Below are 20,725 nucleotides of genomic sequence, written 5' to 3'. Positions count from 1 at the left end.
ACGGTGGACTCTCCCAAAGAGGATGAGGACTCAGTGGCCTTGGAGAGCTTCCCCTCACCCACAAAGAGCATTTGTAGCCCCACTGAGGCCAACGACACGCGTGCCCTAATAGGCTCGAGCCACCACTCCTCCCAGGCTAGCATCGGCCCTGAACCACTTGACCACTCATCCCTAAAACTCCCGTGGGACAAGCTGTACCAGACCGAGCCGCTCCAGTCCTCCAGCTCCCTGTCAAACACCTTCCCCAGAGGCAGCACCAGCAGCATGAGGAGAGCCTCATCCAACCATGAAATTGAGGGCTACAGCTCCAATTCCAAAAGCGTATTCAGGGATCGGCAAACGAGCGAAGGTATGTAATACATCCTTTTTATGAAGTCAGTCTTTATTTATACAGATTAATCCCATCCTTGAATCCTAATTAGAGACAGTTTTCTAAGGTGTGCAACAACAATGAGAATGACTGGACAAACTTATTAGAAATAAATCAAAGAAATGACCTCAGCTGAAGAGGTATAGGCAAAAGTTCACTATTAACTAGTGGAATTGCATTTCCTGCAAAAATGCAGTGTGAATGCTTATTCAAGAAGAACTTTCTGAGAAACAGCTGAAATGAGCTTAAAAACCATGCTGAAATGCAGCTGAAATCAAAGAGCAATCATAAACTACCAGAATAAATTAGAAATAACACATATTTGCTGAAATTGGTATAAATATTCAGAAATTAGCAGAAATTTTAGGAAACTAGCTTTAAAAAAAAGCTGAAATTAGCTAAACAAATAGCTGAAATGCAGATAGGAGCATAAACTACCAGAAGAAAGCAGAAAGAGCTGAAAAGAGCTAATAAAAATGTGGAAATAGCTGAAAAGCTAAAATGAGCATAAAACAGCTAAATAGTAGCTGAAATAACTTAAACTAATATATTAAGCTTAAAGGAGCATAACAAGTTGAAATTAGCAGAAAGAAGTTAGAAAGTAGCAGAAATTATCATGAAAAAATGTGAATGTATATGAAAACAGCTGAAAATAGCTAAAAAAAATGCTAAAAAGGTAGTTGAAAAAGTTAGAACAAGCTTAAAAAAGCAGAAAGTACACATATGTGCCCAACTAGGCTGAAAGAAGCACAAATGTGCACAAAAAAGTGGAAATTATCTGACAAATAATGAAATTAGCAAAACAGCTAAAAGGTAGCTATAAAAGCAGATATAAGCTTAAATTACCAGAAGGAAGTGGAGAGAGCACATTTTTTGCTGAATTAGACTGAAAAAATTTGAAATGAGCACCAAAAAGGTGGCATTAGCTTAAAATGCTAAAATTAGCATAAAAACAGCTAAATAGTACCTGAAATAGCAGATTAAGCTGAAACATGCAGAGATGAGCTGAAAGGAGCATAACAAGCTGAAATTAGCAGAAAGAATTTAGAAGCACAAAAATGTTGTAGTTTACAGAAAGAATCTGAAAGGAGCATGAAACGGCTGAAAAAACCTGCTGAAAATAGCAGGAAAAAACTGTTTTAATTTGCTCAAGAAAGCTGAAAGAAGCTGAACCTTTAGGGTTTCTGGGGTCTGGTCCTGCATGTTGTGTTTGCCTCATGTTTGCCAATCACCCCTCGGTGTTTCTCCTCCCTGTGTTCCAGCACTGTCGCACCTGTGTCAAATCTAATCACCACAGGTGTCTGTCATTTCACCTTGTTAGTGTCTGTATATATTCAGCCCTTTGGTGTCTTGTCGGTGTCTCTGGGTTGTCTTTTGTAAGGCTGTATGTTCTGTATCCCTCTGTGTCACCGCCTGAAATGTTTACTTTAACTTGGAGTCTCTCATCGCCTTCCTGCACTTGGGTTCAACACACGGAAGCCGAACATGATAGAACCAGAACAAAATGTGAAAAAAAGCAGTTAAAGGTTATAAACAGATCTAAAGATATGAAGGATGTAAAATGAGCTTAATTCATTTTCTTTGAGGAAAAAAAAAGTGGCAGAAAAGGATATTTCAAAAAGCTGAAGTTGCACCAATATCAAAAGTCATAGCAGGATTGTCCTGAAGGAGTTGAATGTTTTGATATGATTTGTTGAAATAGCACAAAAATTGTGGAACAAGAAAGATGACGAAAAACATACAGAAGAAAAATAGATCACAATAGTGTGAATGCTTCATAAACATTCACACAATTAAATTTTAGAAGAAAAATGAATTATTGCATCTTTGAGTGTCATTAACTTCTGGATACAAAACAAAGTCTGAGATAAAATTTTGTTACAAAAACAATCTACTTCTCTCCTGATGTGATCTCACTTAAATACTTTTTGAGACATTTTTTATTTGGAATAATTAAGGGGTCTACAATATTATTAAGGGGATATCCAAAGCAAGTCTATTACTCTTTAGACTAATTTTAGCTGCAGTTTTGAAAGACCAATAAATTTATATTCAATTGCCAAATTTACAACTTCAACTAACTGCTCACAAACCATTTTCTGTTGTCAAAGTGTCTATGTCGCTCCTCACTTGGTGAGAAATGGTAATCCAACAGTTAAGTGTTTTGTGACAACAGTATAATGTTAATTTTTTTGCATGTCACTACCAAAAACAGCATAAACTGTCTGTGCTGTGGTACATGCCCCCTTTGCACGAAAGAAATGTTAAGAAATATCCTGTGGTTTTTGCATTATCCACATTTGCCAGAACTCATTAGTCAGCAGTTCTGTAAGTGTATGAGGCTATACTACCGTTGCTTGCTATAAATAGAGCTAAAGGATCCAGACCTCTGTCACTGTTATGTCAGCCCGCTGTCTTAAACATGGAGACAAGGTTTACATTTATAAGTAATTACAATTTAAATGTTGTTTTGAAATTAGATAAATGTTCAAATAAATGCATAAAAAATGTGTAAATATGATAGGCACTTAAGCTCTCCACTTCACATCAAATGTATAAATATTATCTCTCCATCAATCTGGTTTCAAGAAACAACACAGCACAACGTCTGCTGCGCTGAAGGGTTTTAATGACATTGTTGAAGCATCGGTTGCGAAGGATTATTGTCCTGCACTTTTCTTAGACCTGTCTAAAGCGTTTGACACTGTGGATCATAACATCTTGTGTCATAAGCTCTCAGAAATTGGTTTTTCAGATCATACCATTGGTTTGTTCTCTAACCATCTCTCAGATCGGAGGCAATGTGTTCAACATAATGGTATTTCCTCCAGTTATTTAACAGTCAATAATGGTGTACCACAAGGCTCAGTCTTAGGATCCATCCTCTTTACAATCTACATAGGTAATGTAGGTCAGAGCATCCCTGATGCATCCTTACATTTCTATGCTGATGATACAGTTGTTTATTGTTGAGCTAAAACAGTGACTAAGGCTTTCCAGCTTTTGCATTCCACTTTCATCATCATCCAGTCAGATTTGTTCCACCTCAAACTTGTCCTAAACACAGACAAAAGCAAAGAGATGTTTTATTTTTTCTTTTCAAACAGGAAGTCGGTTGCAGCAGTTCTTCCTCTGACTTTATCATCAAATGGTGTCCGTATTGAGTTTGTTGATTCCTACAAATATTTGGGTACCTTGGTTGATTCGCATCTCTCTTTTAAGTTCAACATAGAAAACCTCGTAAGGAAACTGAAAGTTAAACAGGGTTTCTTTTTTGGAAATAGGTCCTGTTTAACTCTGAATGCTAGGAAATGCCTTGTAAGCTGTGACTTTCCTTCCCTCCATTGACTATGGTGACATTATTTACATGAACACTCCTACAAGCACTCTGCAGATGTTGGATGTTGTCTATCATGGTGCACTAAGATTCATAACTGGCTGTAACTATTGTACCCACCACTGCACCCTGTATTCTCTGGTTAACTGGTCATCATTAACTTCACGAAGACTCTCCCACTGGTACATTTTCATCTTTAAATCACTTCTTGGTCTGCTGCCTTCATACATCTACTCCTAGATGTCACTGCGTGAGTGGAGCTACAGCGTACACTCTCAGGATATTATTACATGCAGTGTTCCCTCTGTGACAAATGAACTAGACAAAAGACCCTTCTCCTACTCCGCTCCTGTTTCCTGGAATATCTTGCAAAAAGATCTGAAGCTCTCGACCTTGATCTCTCTAAGTGACTTTAAACATCTGTTAAGTTCCTGGCAAGGACCAATGTAGACATGTTCCTGTTTTTAGTTTTCTACAGTGCCTTACAATCTAGCTGTTTTTTTGCTACTTTTCCTTTTTACTTATCCTTTTTAATTACCATTTTATTTTCACTTGTTAAAAAATATTTTGTATGTATCCTTTATGATTGTTGTGTTCATCACTCTTGGTTAAAATTCAGGTCTTTCTTGTAAATGAGTCCCCGAGGCTCAATGGGATTAACCTGTATAAATAAAGGTTGAATGAATTGCTATTTTTCATGATCATTTTTATCATCAAAACCAAGTAAATTGTTGTTTATATTAATTCACACAAAGGTTTTTTTTTTTCTTTATGAATCACCAGGTCCTTTCAACCATGTGAAGTCCAGCCTCCTCGGCTCTACCTCCGATTCAAACATCAACAAGTACAGCACCATCAACAAGCTCCCGCTGATCGCTCTCAACTTCTCAGAGATAACTGAGAAGAAACCTCATTCTCCTCCAACGTCGGAGAAACCCATCATAGCACCTAAGGTCAAAGACCGAACCCACAATGTCACAGAAAAAGTTACACAGGTGAGTTAAAAAAAAAAAAGAAAAATAGATTTGTTTATGAGCTGGCAGCACGGTGGCGCAACTGGTAGAGCTGCTGCCGCTCAGCGAGCAGGTCCCTGGTTCAAACCCCGGTCCAGGGGCCTTTCTGTGTGGAGTTTGCATGTTCTCTCCGTGCATGCGTGGGTTTTCTCCGGGTGCTCCAGTTTCCTCCCACAGACCAAAAACATGCATGTTAGACTGATTGGTAACTCTAAATTGTCCCTAGGTGTGAGTGAGAGAGTGAATGGTTGTTTTTCTCTATGTGTCCCTGTGATGGACTTGCGACCCATCCAAGGTGTACCCCGCCCCTCGCACAGTGATTGCTGGACATGGGCACCAGTGACCCCCGTGACCCAAAATGGAAGAAGCGGATAAAGATAATGGATGGATGGAATGTTTATGAGCTGCATGAGAGGAAAGTGGAAAATTTCTCTGTATCCATCACATCACGTGAGGTTTGATACCTAATAATGTGTCGATTTAGGGGAAAGTTGTCCTCAACACTGCGTTAATCCCACCAGTAAATCCTTAAATCTCTGTGTTGTTTGTTTGCTGATCCAGTTCACTTTAAATTTGGCACGTACATTTTACTGAAAGGATCACAAAGACGGTCAATGTGAGGTTTCATGTTGTTGAAATAAGGAATTTCTTTGTTCTGGACACAAAAAAGTTTCTTTTTTACACTTTAACTGTGTGAACCATTTAAGAAAAAAACAAATGATTTAAAGCCATGTCGCCCACTTCAACAAAGAACTGACCAACTTGTGATGAACGCTGCTGTGAAATGTGGGCACGAGTGTGTTCTTGTGATTCACATGAGTATATTTGTGTCATAAACTTCAGGACAATTGCTTGCCTGAGTTTGAAAAATCATGAAAATATGGCCTTTTTTGTTCACTTACAAGGTGTTAAGATACATTTGTTGGTTCTAGGAACAGAAATCACGCTGTGTTATACTGTCCCAGAATTAAAAATGCATCAGAGATTCAAATAGAGCTGCTGGCTGCGTTTCCTCCGAGGAGCGTTGTTAGATGGGAGCAAATGTTCTAAAAAATTGTGTTTTTGACTTATTTTTGCTGGCCATTAGTAAAAAGACAAGTTACTGAGACAGAGTGCATTATATAAAAGTGTTCATCTATATGATCTGTACACTAGTAAAAATTGAGGAAGTTATTTTATGTAATACTTATCAGTTTTGTTGTGTGTTTCCTTGACTGATGAAGCCTTCTGGATCGAAGGCGAAATGTTTCAGCACAAAAAAAAAACTGTCCAGATGACCTGACTGAAAAATGTTGGATTTTATACCTGAATTATTGAGCATGGACTTTGTTGTTTTCAACCAGTTTGACAAGACTGTTAACAAGGAAGAGGGCCGGCAATGGAGGAGGGGCGTACCAAAGAGACCATCTAATCACAAACAGAACTGGTTTGTTCCACTTTGGAGTAAGCTGTTGGGGAAGAATCAGTTTTGTTGTGTGTTTCCTTGACTGATGAAGTCTTCCGGATTGAAGGCGAAACGTTTCAGCACAAAAAAAAAAAAAAACCTGTCCAGATGACCTGACTGAAAAATGTTGGATTATTTTATGCCTGTTTTGGAATCTACTAGATTTTTATTAATGCTCAAGTTGAGCCTCTTATTATGAATATTGCAGCAGCACCTCTTGTCACTACTTGGATACTGAAGTAATTCTGTCATAAATATCTATTGACTTGACCATAATTATTAATGCATGTGATTCATCCATCCATCCATCCATCCATTATCTTTTACCCGCTTCTTCCTTTTTGGGTCGCAGGGGTCGCTGGTGCCCATGTCCAGCAGTCACTGTGTGAGATGCCGCGTACACCCTGGACAGGTCGCAAGTCCATCACAGGAAATAGAAACATATATGTGAATAATTATGGGATTGTTGGGACTTTGACTTCATTGAAATATTCTTTGTTAAATAAATTAAAAAATGTATCTGCCCATCCAATGGCTTATTTTCAAAGATGACTGGTTCTACTTACTGTATTTTCTTCAGCTTTGTATCGTCCTTGACTATGACTTGGATGCAGTCAAAATCGGCCTGTTTGCTCAACAAAATGTTGTGAAGAGTATAGAGAGTTTTGACAAAATACAAAAATGTGAACTATTGCAAGAGCAGCTTTTGCTGGAAGAAGGGCGACCAGAGACCAAATCTGTCCACAGAAAACTCTCACATACTTAAGTGAGAAGTACTAAACTAAAACTTATCTTGTTAATGTAATGTTTTTTTTATTTGGTGTTAACACTGCAACAAAAATGTATAACATATGGGCAAGAATATACATGTTCTGCATGTGAGATAAGACTCAGAGTCCATAATGTCCTATTTATACTGGTTCACTGTTTATTGTTGTTTTTGTCTCACATAAACAACAAAAATAGCATCATGTAACATTAAAATAGCTATAGTTTGTTCATATGACAATATCTTGAAAAAACATTTCCTGTTTTTTCTCCTATCCTCAAATATCTTATACGTAACCCTTATGACACATTACTGTTGGTAATTAACAAAAGAGCAAGTGAAACTTCATAATCAGCAAATCAGATAAGCTTTATTATCATTGCACCGAGATACAATGAGAACATGTACGTACAGTCGTCCAAAAAATGGACGGAGTGCACGTAGCTGCTGCCCTTTTAGAGCGTGGCCTTCTTATTCTTTTCAGAATACATTTTTTAGATAGAAAAAAAGGACAAAGCCATGAGGAGAGGGTAGTGGTATTACAAAAAAAGATCTCTTCACACCTTGTCCTAACAGGACACGATTTAAGACACCAAAAAAACTCTGCCAGCAAGTACATTTATGAACACGTTACATATGCATTTGATGACGAGGCGGTCCACGAAGCACTAACAGATAGACCATTGCCCTGATATGATGATGGTCAGCCAGCACAGTTCTGATAAGCCTCGACAGAAGATGGGGGGGGGATGTGATAGACGAAGCTTTTACTTAGTTTGCACATTTCCCAGGAGAAACTGATAAGTCGGCCTGTTTCTAGGCCAACCGGGGAGTCGGATTCAGATAATCCACGACTATTTTTTCTTGTCAGCCTCGAGTCTTTATTGGTACTTCCAAGGTCTGAAATGGCCAGATTAGGGTGCATTCTACTGGTCTGTGCTTACGAGCCTCTTCAAGGTCATTTTCATACTGACGAGTCCCAAAGCCGCAGGTGGCCTTCGATTCAAATCACTTCCATCTTACGGTTTAGCTCGTAAATCAGCTGATTTTGAGTCCTCGAAGCACAAACCAGCCTTCACAGGAAAAAGCCTGACGAGGGGCAAATTAGCTGCGGCTGTCTTCTTTGTATGTTGATAAACCAGGAACCAGACTATTCCAAAAACAGGAAACCTGTTATCATAAATCCATTTATATGCAATTCCGGTGTCCTCGATCGATAGCAGAGGTAGACACATCAGATTCCACTTCCCAGAGATATATCCAGCTGCATGTGTCGTCCGAGCAGATGAGGGTTCTCCAGGTCACTGTCACTTTGTTGAAAAGATTTTGTCATTTATAGAAAATAAAGAAAATAATCTAGATTATGTATTTATGGGGGGATACATTGATGTAGAATTGCTCAAACCATCCATTTTTCTTTTGCTTTTGCAGGAAACTGCTGGCAATGTGTTGGAGAAAGTACTTTCTGCTGCCAGTTTTTCAGAAAAAAGCATTGAAATAGTAAAAAGGAACATTTGTTTCTATGACAATGAACATTAATTTCTAGTAGAACTTTGCGATAAATCAAAATTGCTATTTTTTTATGATGTATTTGCCAAAAGTTTTGCTAAAAAATTCTTTGTAGTGTTTATTTAAATTTCCCCAATTTATATTTAAGTTTGTGACAGTTGAATTTTTCTTGTTAGTTGACATTTCACTGTCTGGCACAAAATGTTTTAGGACAGTGTGAATGTGAGAAAGAAAAAAAAAATCTGCATATTGAATGAAAACTGCGGCTTGTTTTGGGTTATATCTTCTTCTTTTTTACTTTGATACATCCTCTCGAAAAAAAATGTTTGCACACTTTAGTTCAGAACATTCTACCTGTTCATTTCTAATGTCACCCCAGATTTTTTTTATTTTATTTTTTTATAAATGAATAAATAATAATTTAAAAAAATCAGAAATAATACTAAAGGAGAAAAGTTAAACAAATGAGCTGGCCTTTTCAACATTAGAAACATGCATTCAGCTATCCAGAAATATTTGAATACATTGCACAAATACCTAAAAATCTTGAATTATAATTTAAAAGATAAACATTTGTGACAGCAGTATGTAGTAAGGTCCTGGTTTGTGCAGATCCCATGAACAAAAACAAGGCAGTGTTAGGAACTTTGGGGTTAATTGAAGTAAAGTGTACCTACTGACCCGTATGAATGAGCTGAATGAGCTGCCATTACACCTGATGGAATAGATTGGCAACAAGAAGTTTGGGTTACCAGCTCAGCATTCACTCTGAGACTCAGTTACAGGATAACGTGAACAACTGTAGTAACTGTTTTTAGACCAGATATGAAGCAGGAGGTTTCTGGTAGTTGTCCTGCAAGTCCTTATTTCACTTCCAAGAGAAAAACTGAAAGAAAAACAAATACTTTATGCTGATATTTTTTTAAGTGAAAACTATTGTTTACTGGAAAAATGTCAATTTGAAAAGGTGCCACTAAAAAGTAAAAGAATTGCCCCAGTTTGTGCCTCAGTGCTTCAGCAACAATCAGTCCAAAAGAAGCTCAGACATCTTATATTCAAACTTCATTCAACATACAGCAGCGTTCTCATTCATAAATGAAGAACCTTCATCTTGGTTAAATGCTCTTCCTCTCCCTGCAGAGTTTGATTTGAAGTTGGGAGACTCTGCTGACATACGAACGCTGCGGCTGCTTCCGGGCTGATGGCACAGCCACATCTATAATTCATGCGTTGAAGTTGGGGAAAGTGCTGAAAAGAAAAAGACCCATTGCCCTCTTCTTTACTCCAGCACTACTATCTGCCTTTAGAGAGGCCTTTCTCTGGCCGCCACAGGTCATTAAACCAACAGCAGGGGATAGCCTTGGCATTTCTGAGCACAGTAAATAATTAACCATCCAGACAGAGCATTTGACAACATTAAAAACAAACATTGCACGATGAAGTAATAACTTGTGTTTGTCCATTTTAATCATCTTTAAAGTATTTTTTCCAGGAATGTGTGATGTAGATGTTGGAAATATAGAACAAGACAGTGGAATGAATATAAAGGCTGCCCCCCCAAAAAAAATTTGATTGCAGAATACTCTTTTTTTAATTTTTATTATTATTAATATTATTGCAGTTGCTCCGGTCCGCTATGGTCAACTTTGAGAAACTTTAAACATCCTTTGAGTACACTGTCAGATCAATAGGCATCAAGTTGATTGTTTTCATACCACAAGAAGAATGGAGATCCATAGAAATAAAAAAAAAAAGGAAATTCAAAGCCCAATTTAATAGTTTCTCCAGAACTAAAAATTGTCTGGTCTAAGTGAAGTGGTGTAAACAAGTGGTTCTCAATTAGTTTTTTGTCTCTCTCTCCAGGTCTTGTCACTTGGAGCAGATGTGCTTCCAGAGTACAAACTACAGACGCCTCGCATTGACAAGTTCACAATCCTCCACTACAGCCCGTTCAAAGCCGTGTGGGACTGGTTGATCCTGCTGCTGGTCATCTACACGGCAATCCTCACTCCTTACTCCGCTGCGTTTCTTCTCAATGAGCAAGAGGAGCATCGGAGGCGTGAATGTGGCTACTCCTGCAGCCCACTAAACGTAGTGGATTTAATCGTGGACATCATGTTCATCATCGACATCCTCATAAATTTCAGGACCACTTACGTCAACCATAACGAAGAAGTGGTTAGCAATCCTGCCAAGATAGCGATCCATTACTTCAAAGGCTGGTTCCTCATTGATATGGTGGCAGCGATCCCTTTTGACCTTCTCATCTTCGGCTCTGGATCAGATGAGGTTCTTTGACTTTAATCATGTTTTTGGTTGTTAGTCCCAGAAGCTCTGAAAAGTTTACTTGAATTGAATATATAAAAGTGTGCATATATTTTATTTTTCTGAATGGTTCTCATTGTAGAATATTTTACAAGGATTAGTTACTTAAAATATGGCAATCAGTGATGCATTTATGTAAGGACCAGACCAACAAGACTGTCACAGCTTACATGGCAGAGATTGCCATTGGTAGGGTTGCTGCCAGGTCTGTCGGCTTTTTGTTTTTTTATTTATTTATTTTTGATAGGATATTTCCCCTAAGGCTCTGGATCCACTTCAGGGCTTTATCATGCTTTATGGGCACTCCATTACACCAGAAAAGCTCCTGATTACACACCATAATCATCTTTTCTGTCGCTGCTGCTGCTGAGTCAGTTCACTGGATCACAACAAATCAAAAGGAAGCTGGGCATCTATGCTGATTCATAATACTTTCCTGAATTTATGTTTTAAGACGATCGCACAATCTTCCTTTTCATTGCTGAAATAAAAGTATTTCAGCTGCAGATGTGTTCTTTTTAAGGCTCATTTAATTTATCAGCTTAACAAAACTGATATATACATAGGCGCTTAGTTAAACTGTTTCATTACTCAAAAAATATGTGGAATAGATTTTAATACCATGCAAAATAATGTAAAAGCAAATACACTCAGCAAAACTGGAATCATGTTGTAAGAAATTATTATGACAAACAGAAACAACAACAGCACTTTAAACACTCTTTTAATCTGTATTTAATAAAATTAAATAAAAGCTTTGTCCAGAGTTGAACCCATACATTTTGTTCCTGTTAGGAATGAGCACACACGACTGAGGTTTTAACCCTAATGTTGCCATATAACATGATTACAGATGTTTAAAACGGTTTAATTTTATCCTGTTTATCGTTCATAAAACTATTTGTTTTACTTTGTAAGTTTAACAAAATGTAAAACATGCGGACGTAAGCAATTTTAACAGTTAAAATGCACGCAAATGTCAATATTCTGTTGAAATCCAGACTTTCCTACACCCATACATGCATTGTAATTAAAAATAAACTCAGTTTAGATCGTTAAATGTACGTAAACAGTTGAGATACTTGGAAGCAAAAGTAGACATTATTTTATCCAGACTGAGTCATAAGAAAAAAAATGTCAAGAAGTCTTACGTTTCAGAGAACACATTTTTGTACAGTCGTTACAGCGAGCATGCCATTGTGACAGGCGGACATTTTCCTAAAATAGCCACTGTTGTGGCAAAAAGCAATAAGTGAGACTGGAAACCCCCTACTTGTATATTTTGTGTATTTATTATAAAGCACACGTCATGAGTGGGACATTCTATACCATCAGGGTTCGACAGTAAGAAGGGAGTGGAGTGAGTATTTATACACTTTGAGAAACCCGTCACACTGATTATCAGAATGAGTTACAACAAAAGTGCCATTCATGGGCAGAATACCAGCAGAAATATACAAATACTCCTGTCTGGGGATTGAAATGACATGAACTCTCACTGCTGAAGACAGCTTACCTAACATATTGTGAATTTATTAAGCAATTTAAAAGTGGACTCTAAAGATATGGCTAAGGGATGGATTAGAGTGTGATTCTGATGTATGATGAATTTCAGCAAAAATACAATAGTATTATGAAAAAAAAGTGTATCAGATGTTCTTATTCTTATTACTTTAAAACACATTAAAATATTACTAGAACTGCCTTCTTCCACCTGCGTAATATCACTAAAATTAGAAACATCTTATCTAAAAATGATGCAGAAATACTGGTTCATGCATTTGTCATGTCTAGACTGGACTATTGCAATGGTTTATTATCTGGATGTCCAAACACTTTAAAAAAAAAATCTTCAGTTAATCCAAAATGCTGCTGCCAGAGTCTTAACTGGAGTTAGTGGGAGAGATCATATCTCTCCAGTTTTAGCTTCTCTCCATTGGCTCCCTGTCAAATCCAGAACTGAATTCAAAATCTTACTTCTAACCTACAAAGCTCTCAACAACCTAGATCCATTTTATTATACATATCTTGTTGTTCCATATTTTCCTAACAGAGCACTTTGCTCTCAGACTACAGGCTTACTCGTGGTTCCTAGATTTTCCAAAAGCAGACTGGTAGGAAGATCTTTCAGTTATCAGGCTCCTCTCTTGTGGAATCAACTTCCAGTTTCTGTCCATGAGGTTGACACATTGTCCAGTTTTAAGACTGGGATTAAGATTTTCCTTTTTGATAAATCCTACAGTTAGGGTTGGCTTGTCATGCTGTCTTATCTTGGACTACTAGAGGACAAATTGACCTCATTTCCTTAAATGAATTGTTAAAACTGAACAGTTTTCATTTGATACTATTTATATCTTAACATGATCCTGGACCTGCCATTGTGTATCTGTTCCTCCTTCCTGTTCCTCTTAAACCCAGCTGGTCGAAGCAGATGGCCGCTTGTCCTGAACCTGGTTCTGCTAAAGGTTTCTTCCTCGTCAGGGAGTTGTTCCTTTCCACTGTCGCCTTCATGCTTTCTCAAAATGAGAATCTGAGATGAAGTTAAATTCAAAGCAGTCTGCTCCTCAGATAAATATTGATAACTTTTAATTTTTACATATGATTGTTTCTGTTCAGTGCCCTGAGACGACTTCTATTGTGACTTGGCGCTATATAAATATATTGAATTGAATTGAAATGAATTGAATTGAAATCACTACTGATGCTAAACTTGTGTCACATATTGCTATTAAACAAGTTGCTATGACTATAATATTAATTGATATGCACTTTATGTTGGTGCAATAATGTAAGTATAAATGTGTCAGTCATATTTCTTCTAATATCATCACTGTCAGCTAAATCAGCCAGAATGTTGTTTTTAAAAATCCACAAAGTTTGATTAACAAAAATAATAATGACCTAAAAGGCAATTTTAGTCACATTACTGAAGTGAAAATGCTCATTGTTCAGAGTTTTGGCTTTTTCAACGCATTTGCCTCTTTTTAAAGTTGTGTCGGAGCCTGCCAAACTGTGCTGGTTATTTAATCAGGTTTTCAGCCTCAACACTGAGCCTAGAGGATGCAGTTGGATTCATAGAAAGTCATGCTAGCTCTCAAAGTTTGCTGCAATTTTGTTGTTTTAAAACTGTAACCTTGAAAATAATGGATGGCACTACAATGACCCTTGTTTAAAAGATAAAAGTGTTGTCCTGTTTTACGCTCATTCACAGCTGACTGAGACCTCGCACAACCTGAATGTTGCTTTACGTTAGACGTCACCTGAGAGGTTCCTGGACATCGTTAGAGACAGTTTAAACAACAAAAACAATGTGACAACCGTTTAGTGGTTTTGAAACCAATACGCTTCAAAAAACTGGAAATCAGCCACACTTAGAACATTTTTAAACATTAAAAAAAAGTTCTGTCCAATTTTGATATTGATGTTTCTCCTATTTAGATTTAAACTACAAAATGCAGGATGTTGTTCAGATTTTGGTTATTATTGTAGTTTTAGTCTACTGTGCTTTTACCATTGTTCATAACTCTGCCATGACTGCTATTTACCCCTTAGTCTTCAAGTATCCAACTATCCATGCATACTGCTATAACCGTTAAATGTTCCGGGACTTATTTTCTTTCTTTATACAACGGTGCAGACTTTATAGAATGGTGCTGTTGATGCACCGATCCTGAGTCTGCTCAGAAGTCAACCATGATACTTTAAATCTTATGCACTTTCATCTTTTTCTATGGTCATTAAGGAAATGTTCAGCGATGAGAATGTTTAGTTTTGACAAAGGTATCATTCGCATCTCTACTGAAAATACTGATAAACTTCTTTACTGTACATCCTGTTTAGACAACCACTCTGATTGGACTGTTGAAGACGGCGAGGCTTCTGCGGTTGGTGCGTGTTGCCAGGAAGCTGGACCGTTACTCTGAGTATGGAGCTGCAGTCCTGATGTTGCTCATGTGCATATTTGCCCTCATTGCCCACTGGTTGGCTTGTATTTGGTATGCTATTGGCAACGTTGAGAAGCCCTACCTGCAGCACAAAATTGGCTGGCTAGACAATCTGGCTGTGTCCATAGGGAAAAGATACAACTACAGCGACCCTAGCTCTGGCCCTTCCATCAAGGACAAGTACGTCACAGCACTTTACTTCACTTTCAGCAGTCTCACAAGTGTGGGCTTTGGGAATGTGTCCCCGAACACCAACTCTGAGAAGGTCTTTTCCATATGTGTCATGCTAATTGGCTGTGAGTATTTTATTTTCTGCTTACAGCATGCATCTGCTCTCAGTGTTGCTTCCTTGTTCTGCATACTCTAAAAGTTATTACTGGCATATTTTAAATCAAACTCTAGGTAAAACTTTGTTCATGGCAGCATTTTCTTAAGTTTTTTTTTTTTTGTTCAGCAGCAAACTAGCAAAACTCTTTGCGGAGTATAACTCGCCCATTATTTGTATTTCAGCTCTCATGTATGCCAGTATATTTGGGAACGTCTCTGCCATCATCCAGAGGCTGTATTCGGGGACGGCTCGCTATCACGCTCAGATGTTACGGGTCAAGGAGTTCATCCGCTTTCACCAGATTCCGAACCCGCTGAGGCAAAGGCTTGAAGAGTACTTCCAGCACTCGTGGACCTACACCAATGGCATTGACATGAACACGGTAATCTAAAAAAGCATCTGCCTGTCAGTGTAACTACAAAAGATGGCCAGTAAAATAACTGCATTGGATGGAAATAATGAACTATGCAAAGCTAAAAGCGCTTTATTTTCTCTCCTTTGCTTTTCATTGGGATGGACATCTCTTCATTGGTATAAGAGCAGGAGGTACATGCATTGTTATTACTTCTGTTTCTGGTTTATATGATCTTTTCTGTCTAGCTTTTATTCAGAATAAAAAAGTAAAGTTTGGAATGATAAAACATTCTCTACACAAAGCAGAAATTATGTTTGGTATATCTGGAACAATATGACTAGCCCCTCTGTATGCCAGTTGAACCAAGTCAGGCAGAAATAATACAGTACGTCAAAAACTAAATTAGCTGTCATTTAAAATGCATTTTCTTAAAACAAAAAGCTATAAAGTCAAATTTACAAGTATTTATTACACTGTATACAGTTTTTGAGAGTAGTTTTGAGTGAATGAATTATGCAAAACAGTTAATTACTTTCACTTAGAATACAGTATTTGTGGTTTTGTTGACTTAGAATAAGAGTTTTTATACACAGTTGGCATTTTCTTACAGTCACTGTGCTTTTGCAGTGGCCCAGAAAAATTTAGCAGCTGGCTCTAGAGTGGGCGTTTTGCATTTTTTACTTTTTAAGTGACCACAGTCGTTACTATTACATGCAAGAAGAGTGGGGATTAGGCTCAGGGCGCTTTAGTCAGTTTAAGTCAGCAACCATGCTGCTAAATGCAGCTAAAACCCTCACGCTTTGTCTTTATATTAATAAAATATAACACTAGGTGACCCATACGTTGGGAAATTGGAAATTTACTCGCTTGCATTTGTGTCACTTGATGTCAATATGTTTACATTTTCATCCTCATTCATTTTTATGTTTAAAAAAAAAAAAGCTTTAAATTATTGGACAATCTAAAGTTTCTTTAGATTTTTTTATTGCATAACAAAAAATTAATTTCCTACGTACTTGTAATGACTTTTTTGGTTTGTTTGTTTGTTTTGTTTGTTTCCCTTTTTGCAAAAAGCATTTCAAGCAGCCAGTGATCCATCTGACTACCTTAAAGAATACAGCATCACACAGTTATTTATTAAAATACTCAAAAATCATCTTGAATCAGATCAGATCTTCTTGAGTTTTAACAGATTGGCTATTAAAGAAACAATGTAACTAGTTTACACATTTTCATGCTTTTTATTCAAGTGTTTTCTAGCAGTGACTGTAGCATCTGTGCAACATCCCAAATGTTGGGATTAAATTAGCCAGATTAACAAAAAATGCATTTATGTTGAACTTGTTTTTGTATTATGGGCTGCAAATAAAACAAACTAGTCAACAAAAGGTGATGAAAACTCAGTGACATTCTAAAAATGTCAGCATTTCTGAATACAGCAAAGCAAAAAAAAAAAAATTTAATTGTGTTTTTTACTATTGTAGTATGACATATCCTGAGATATATTCATCAATTAAACGGGTTCTTTCATTTTTCTGGCCTGTATAACATGCGTGCATTGAATTTAATAAAATGTGGACGTGAGACGTTAATTATCTTTGACTCACCAAACGAGTGGGTCATTTATTAACAGAATCAAGTTTAACACATCACACATTTACATTAATTGGCAAGAATTGAAAAATAACGACATAATTAATCAGCTTTACAACCAGGAAACCATACGGCCATGATTTTCCGTTGCTTCACCACAGACATTTCTGAAAACATCTGGATTAATTTGCTAGCAGATAGGAGAGTTTAAAGATGGAAAGATGAGGTTTATCTACAGAGAGATGTGTGAGGGAATTTGTCTGTTTTAACCAGAACATGCACGCTCCTTTGGAAATCAGCTTGGGCCAACGGTACGCTTGGTTGAGATAGAACTTTTTACCTTGCAGACGATAGTTTCAGCGTTGGTGTAGAGCTCTCCTTTCAACTCTTTCAGCGTCTCTGTGAGAACAGCTAAAAACCCCTGGAGTCGTGAGGTTATCCAAACAGAAGTTATAATTCCCAAATCGTCTCTGGTTCAGCTTGATTCTCTTTCAGCAGCATCCTGAATTCCAGCGTTCTGCATTCTGGAACTCCAAAAACTCTCTTGGTTGAACTAGGAAGTGCCAACATTTAAATGGGCTCTACTTCCGGTTCATTTGAGAGCTTCTGATTGGTCGATGGACCCAAACAGAGGTGTGTTTTGTGATGTAAGGTGTTATGAAAAGTCAAGGAAAAAGATTAAGATTGTTTAAGAACAGACAGAAAGATTGTTATGGAGAATTCAGACTTCGTGGAGCCACCTCTCCTAGTATCTTGCTGTAAAAGTTAAACATGACATTTCTTTTCAGTAAACTTTCAGTTGACCGAAACTTGAACTTCGACACAGTTACAACTTCGCTCATTGAAGACAGAAAATCAAGAAATGCATATTAACCTGATTTCTTCTTTGAATGAGGATTAAAAATCATTATTACTGTTTTAAGTAAATAAAAATGAGTAGTTCACTTCAACATGTAAACATTGTTTGAACTAACACAATTTGATTATCAAAACATTTGTAAAATAGTAATGATCATAGAGAATTGTCTTTTTCCACTTGATTAATTCAAGAAAGAAAGTCTCAGGATGGGTCAACCTGTATTTCTGGATGCAAATCAATGAAATGACAGTTTCTGACCATATGATCCTAAGGTCAAGTTTTGACATCAGGTCAAGTTCACTACACTATTATGTTTTGAGAAATGTCACAATTTTTATCTGTTTTTTATGTTTTGCACTTTTTTGTACCAGTTTTTAGTTGTTTTGCTGGTATTTCTGAATTAGAAGGCTGAGGGGGTGCAAGCTGTTCATATTCAAGTCTGTGTCTAAACTGTGTCTACATTTTTCGCATTAGTCACACATCTTGCCCTGTGACTATTGCTGAGGTATATAATGAATCTACTGTAAATCTCAGTCAGTATGTGTTCTTTTATCAAGCCTAATTATAACTTACCTTTCTACAAGTACATTGATTTTATTCTTAGCTGAACACTACATCCCCTGGGTGGGGTATACATCATCTGAACGTATGTCTTAAAGAAAATAAACCCCCATTTTAAGCTTTGAACTCACCGTATTTCCTCTGCATCGCAGGTGTTAAAAGGATTTCCTGAGTGCCTGCAGGCAGATATTTGCCTCCACCTCAACAGAAATCTTCTACACAACTGCAAAGCTTTCCAAGGAGCCACAAAAGGATGCTTGAGGGCCTTGGCCATGCGCTTCCAAACCACTCATGCACCTCCCGGAGACACTTTGGTTCACAGTGGAGATGTTCTCACAGCTGTCTACTTCCTGTCCCGTGGTTCCATTGAGATACTGAAAGAGGACATTGTAGTAGCTATCCTGGGTAAATACATTATTTACTGCCATGTTGCGACATCCACTGATACTTTCCTTAATTAATTTGCTACATTTTGCTAATTACAATAAGATGACATTGTTGCAGGCAGATTGAACTGAGCAGCACCAAGACTGTTGTCATTTGACCTTTTGACAGAGTCTGTAATTATTTATGCATGTAGTCAGTCTCCTGCTCATAGAACCTCCATCTCCTTTATGATAAGTGATCAATTGTAAAAGGTCAAAGTCGCCCCTTTTATTGTATAGAAGAGCTCCCAGCAGGCTTTGTGCTCAGTCAACACCAGACACTCAATACACCCTGTACTTTGAAAAGTGAAAGGTTATTCTGAGTCAGATGTGTTGATTGTAATGCAGATTGTATTTTATTTGCACATATAATATTTAAGGATTCTAAGTGTTGCTAATGCATAAATATAAGTTTAAGACTTATTTAAACATAAAGAGGGTAAACATGAGAGTATGCATTTAGAACAAAAATCAAATAATTATTTAAAAGGAAAATAATAACTTTGTGTGGGTGTCTAACAAAGTTAAGTCAGGTCTTCTGGATGGAATAAAATAAAATAAAAAATAAAAAACTTGTTGAAACGATTCATGGATGGATTCACCATCAGGTGAAAAGGAGGAACCCAGACCCAGACCAGTGGTAATTCCATATGTTGAGGGAGTATCAGAGAAACTGAGGCGTTTATTTTCTAAACATAACGTCCCAGTGGCTTTTAAACCCCAAAATACATTACGGCAAAGACTGGTTCATCCCAAAGATCCAGTCCCCCGGCACAAACAGAGCAATGTTGTGTATGATGTTCAGTGTCAGGAGGACTGTGATCAGTCTTACATGGGGGAAACTAAACAGCCACTGGCCAAAAGGATGGACCAGCACAGAAGAGCAACATCATCAGGCCAGGACTCTGCGGTCTACATTAATCTCCAGGCCAGAGGTCACTCGTTCGGGGATGAAGATGTTCACATCCTGGATAGAGAGGAACGACGGTTTGAGAGAGGAGTGAAGGAGGCCATCTTTGTGAAGAGAAATTGTCCATCATTAAACAGGGGCGGGGGCCTCCATGTCCAATTGTCACCTATCACTCAGCCATCAGAGCACTAACGATCGGTCATTAGGCTGATGGTCCTCCTTTATCATGTGAACAGCTAGTTTTGGATGTCAACAATAAACTGGTTAGACTATAAGACTATGTTTATTGCAGCTTCTCGGACTGACTAAGTCTTCTGGATTAAAAACGAAACATTTCAACGTTTTTAATTTTTTGATTTTTTTGAATCCGTCCAGAGGACCTGACTTAACGTCGTTAGATTTTGCTGCCTGGATTATTGAGCATGCATCAGGATGTTTTGTGTGGGTGTGTACATATGAAATTGAATTCACTTTTTTTAAGTGCTTGAGCTGCAAGCAAAATTTATAGACAAATTCTGCCCCCCACCTCTCGCACAGTAACTGGTGTATATGAGCACCAGTGACCTCGGCAATCCGAAAAGGAAGAAGCCGGTAAAGATAAATGATGGATGGATTCTCACTTGTTCTTGTGTTTGTTCTATGTTGCTTCTTCTGTAGTTTCTGGTCTAATGCTTTTGGTCTCGAACAACCCAAGGGGGCAAATAAACAGAGCTGGAGCATTTGTCTTTTCTAATAATGCTGACCTCTGCAAACCTAGTTGCATTGTTCCATGGGTGTGGAATTAGTCTGCTAAACTACTGATTACCTAAATCCATGTGTTGAGAGCTGCATGTTGGGGAGAAATTCATCACTCTGTGTGAGGCTTTCCTCTGCAGTAGAAAGGCGTCCTGTGCACGCTGTGAAAAGAACACTGGCAGCCAACGTATCGTGTCTCTCTTTCCTGAACCCCTGCGCACACAGTTGGCATTTAGTGAACCCCACAC

General features: G+C 37.7%; 1 protein-coding gene across 1 annotated transcript in view; it reads left to right on the top strand.

The window, feature by feature from the left end:
- Nucleotides 1–221: 221 nt before the first annotated feature.
- The window catches only part of LOC119419123 (potassium voltage-gated channel subfamily H member 7), a 31,879-nt gene continuing 11,375 nt past the window's right edge, over nt 222–20,725 (top strand). Inside the window, 6 exon segments of the mRNA XM_037686423.1 lie at nt 222–349; nt 4,491–4,702; nt 10,306–10,729; nt 14,588–15,007; nt 15,222–15,421; nt 18,560–18,812. Coding sequence (XP_037542351.1) covers nt 265–349; nt 4,491–4,702; nt 10,306–10,729; nt 14,588–15,007; nt 15,222–15,421; nt 18,560–18,812 — 1,594 coding nt within the window. The 5' untranslated portion in view covers nt 222–264.

The sequence above is a fragment of the Nematolebias whitei genome, chromosome 13 (genome assembly GCF_014905685.2).
Source record: "Nematolebias whitei isolate Nwh7 chromosome 13, NemWhi1, whole genome shotgun sequence".
NCBI classification, from domain to species: Eukaryota; Metazoa; Chordata; class Actinopteri; order Cyprinodontiformes; family Rivulidae; genus Nematolebias; species Nematolebias whitei.
Note: the sequence above shows the minus strand (reverse complement) of the source record. Positions and strands in the feature narration are given on the sequence as shown.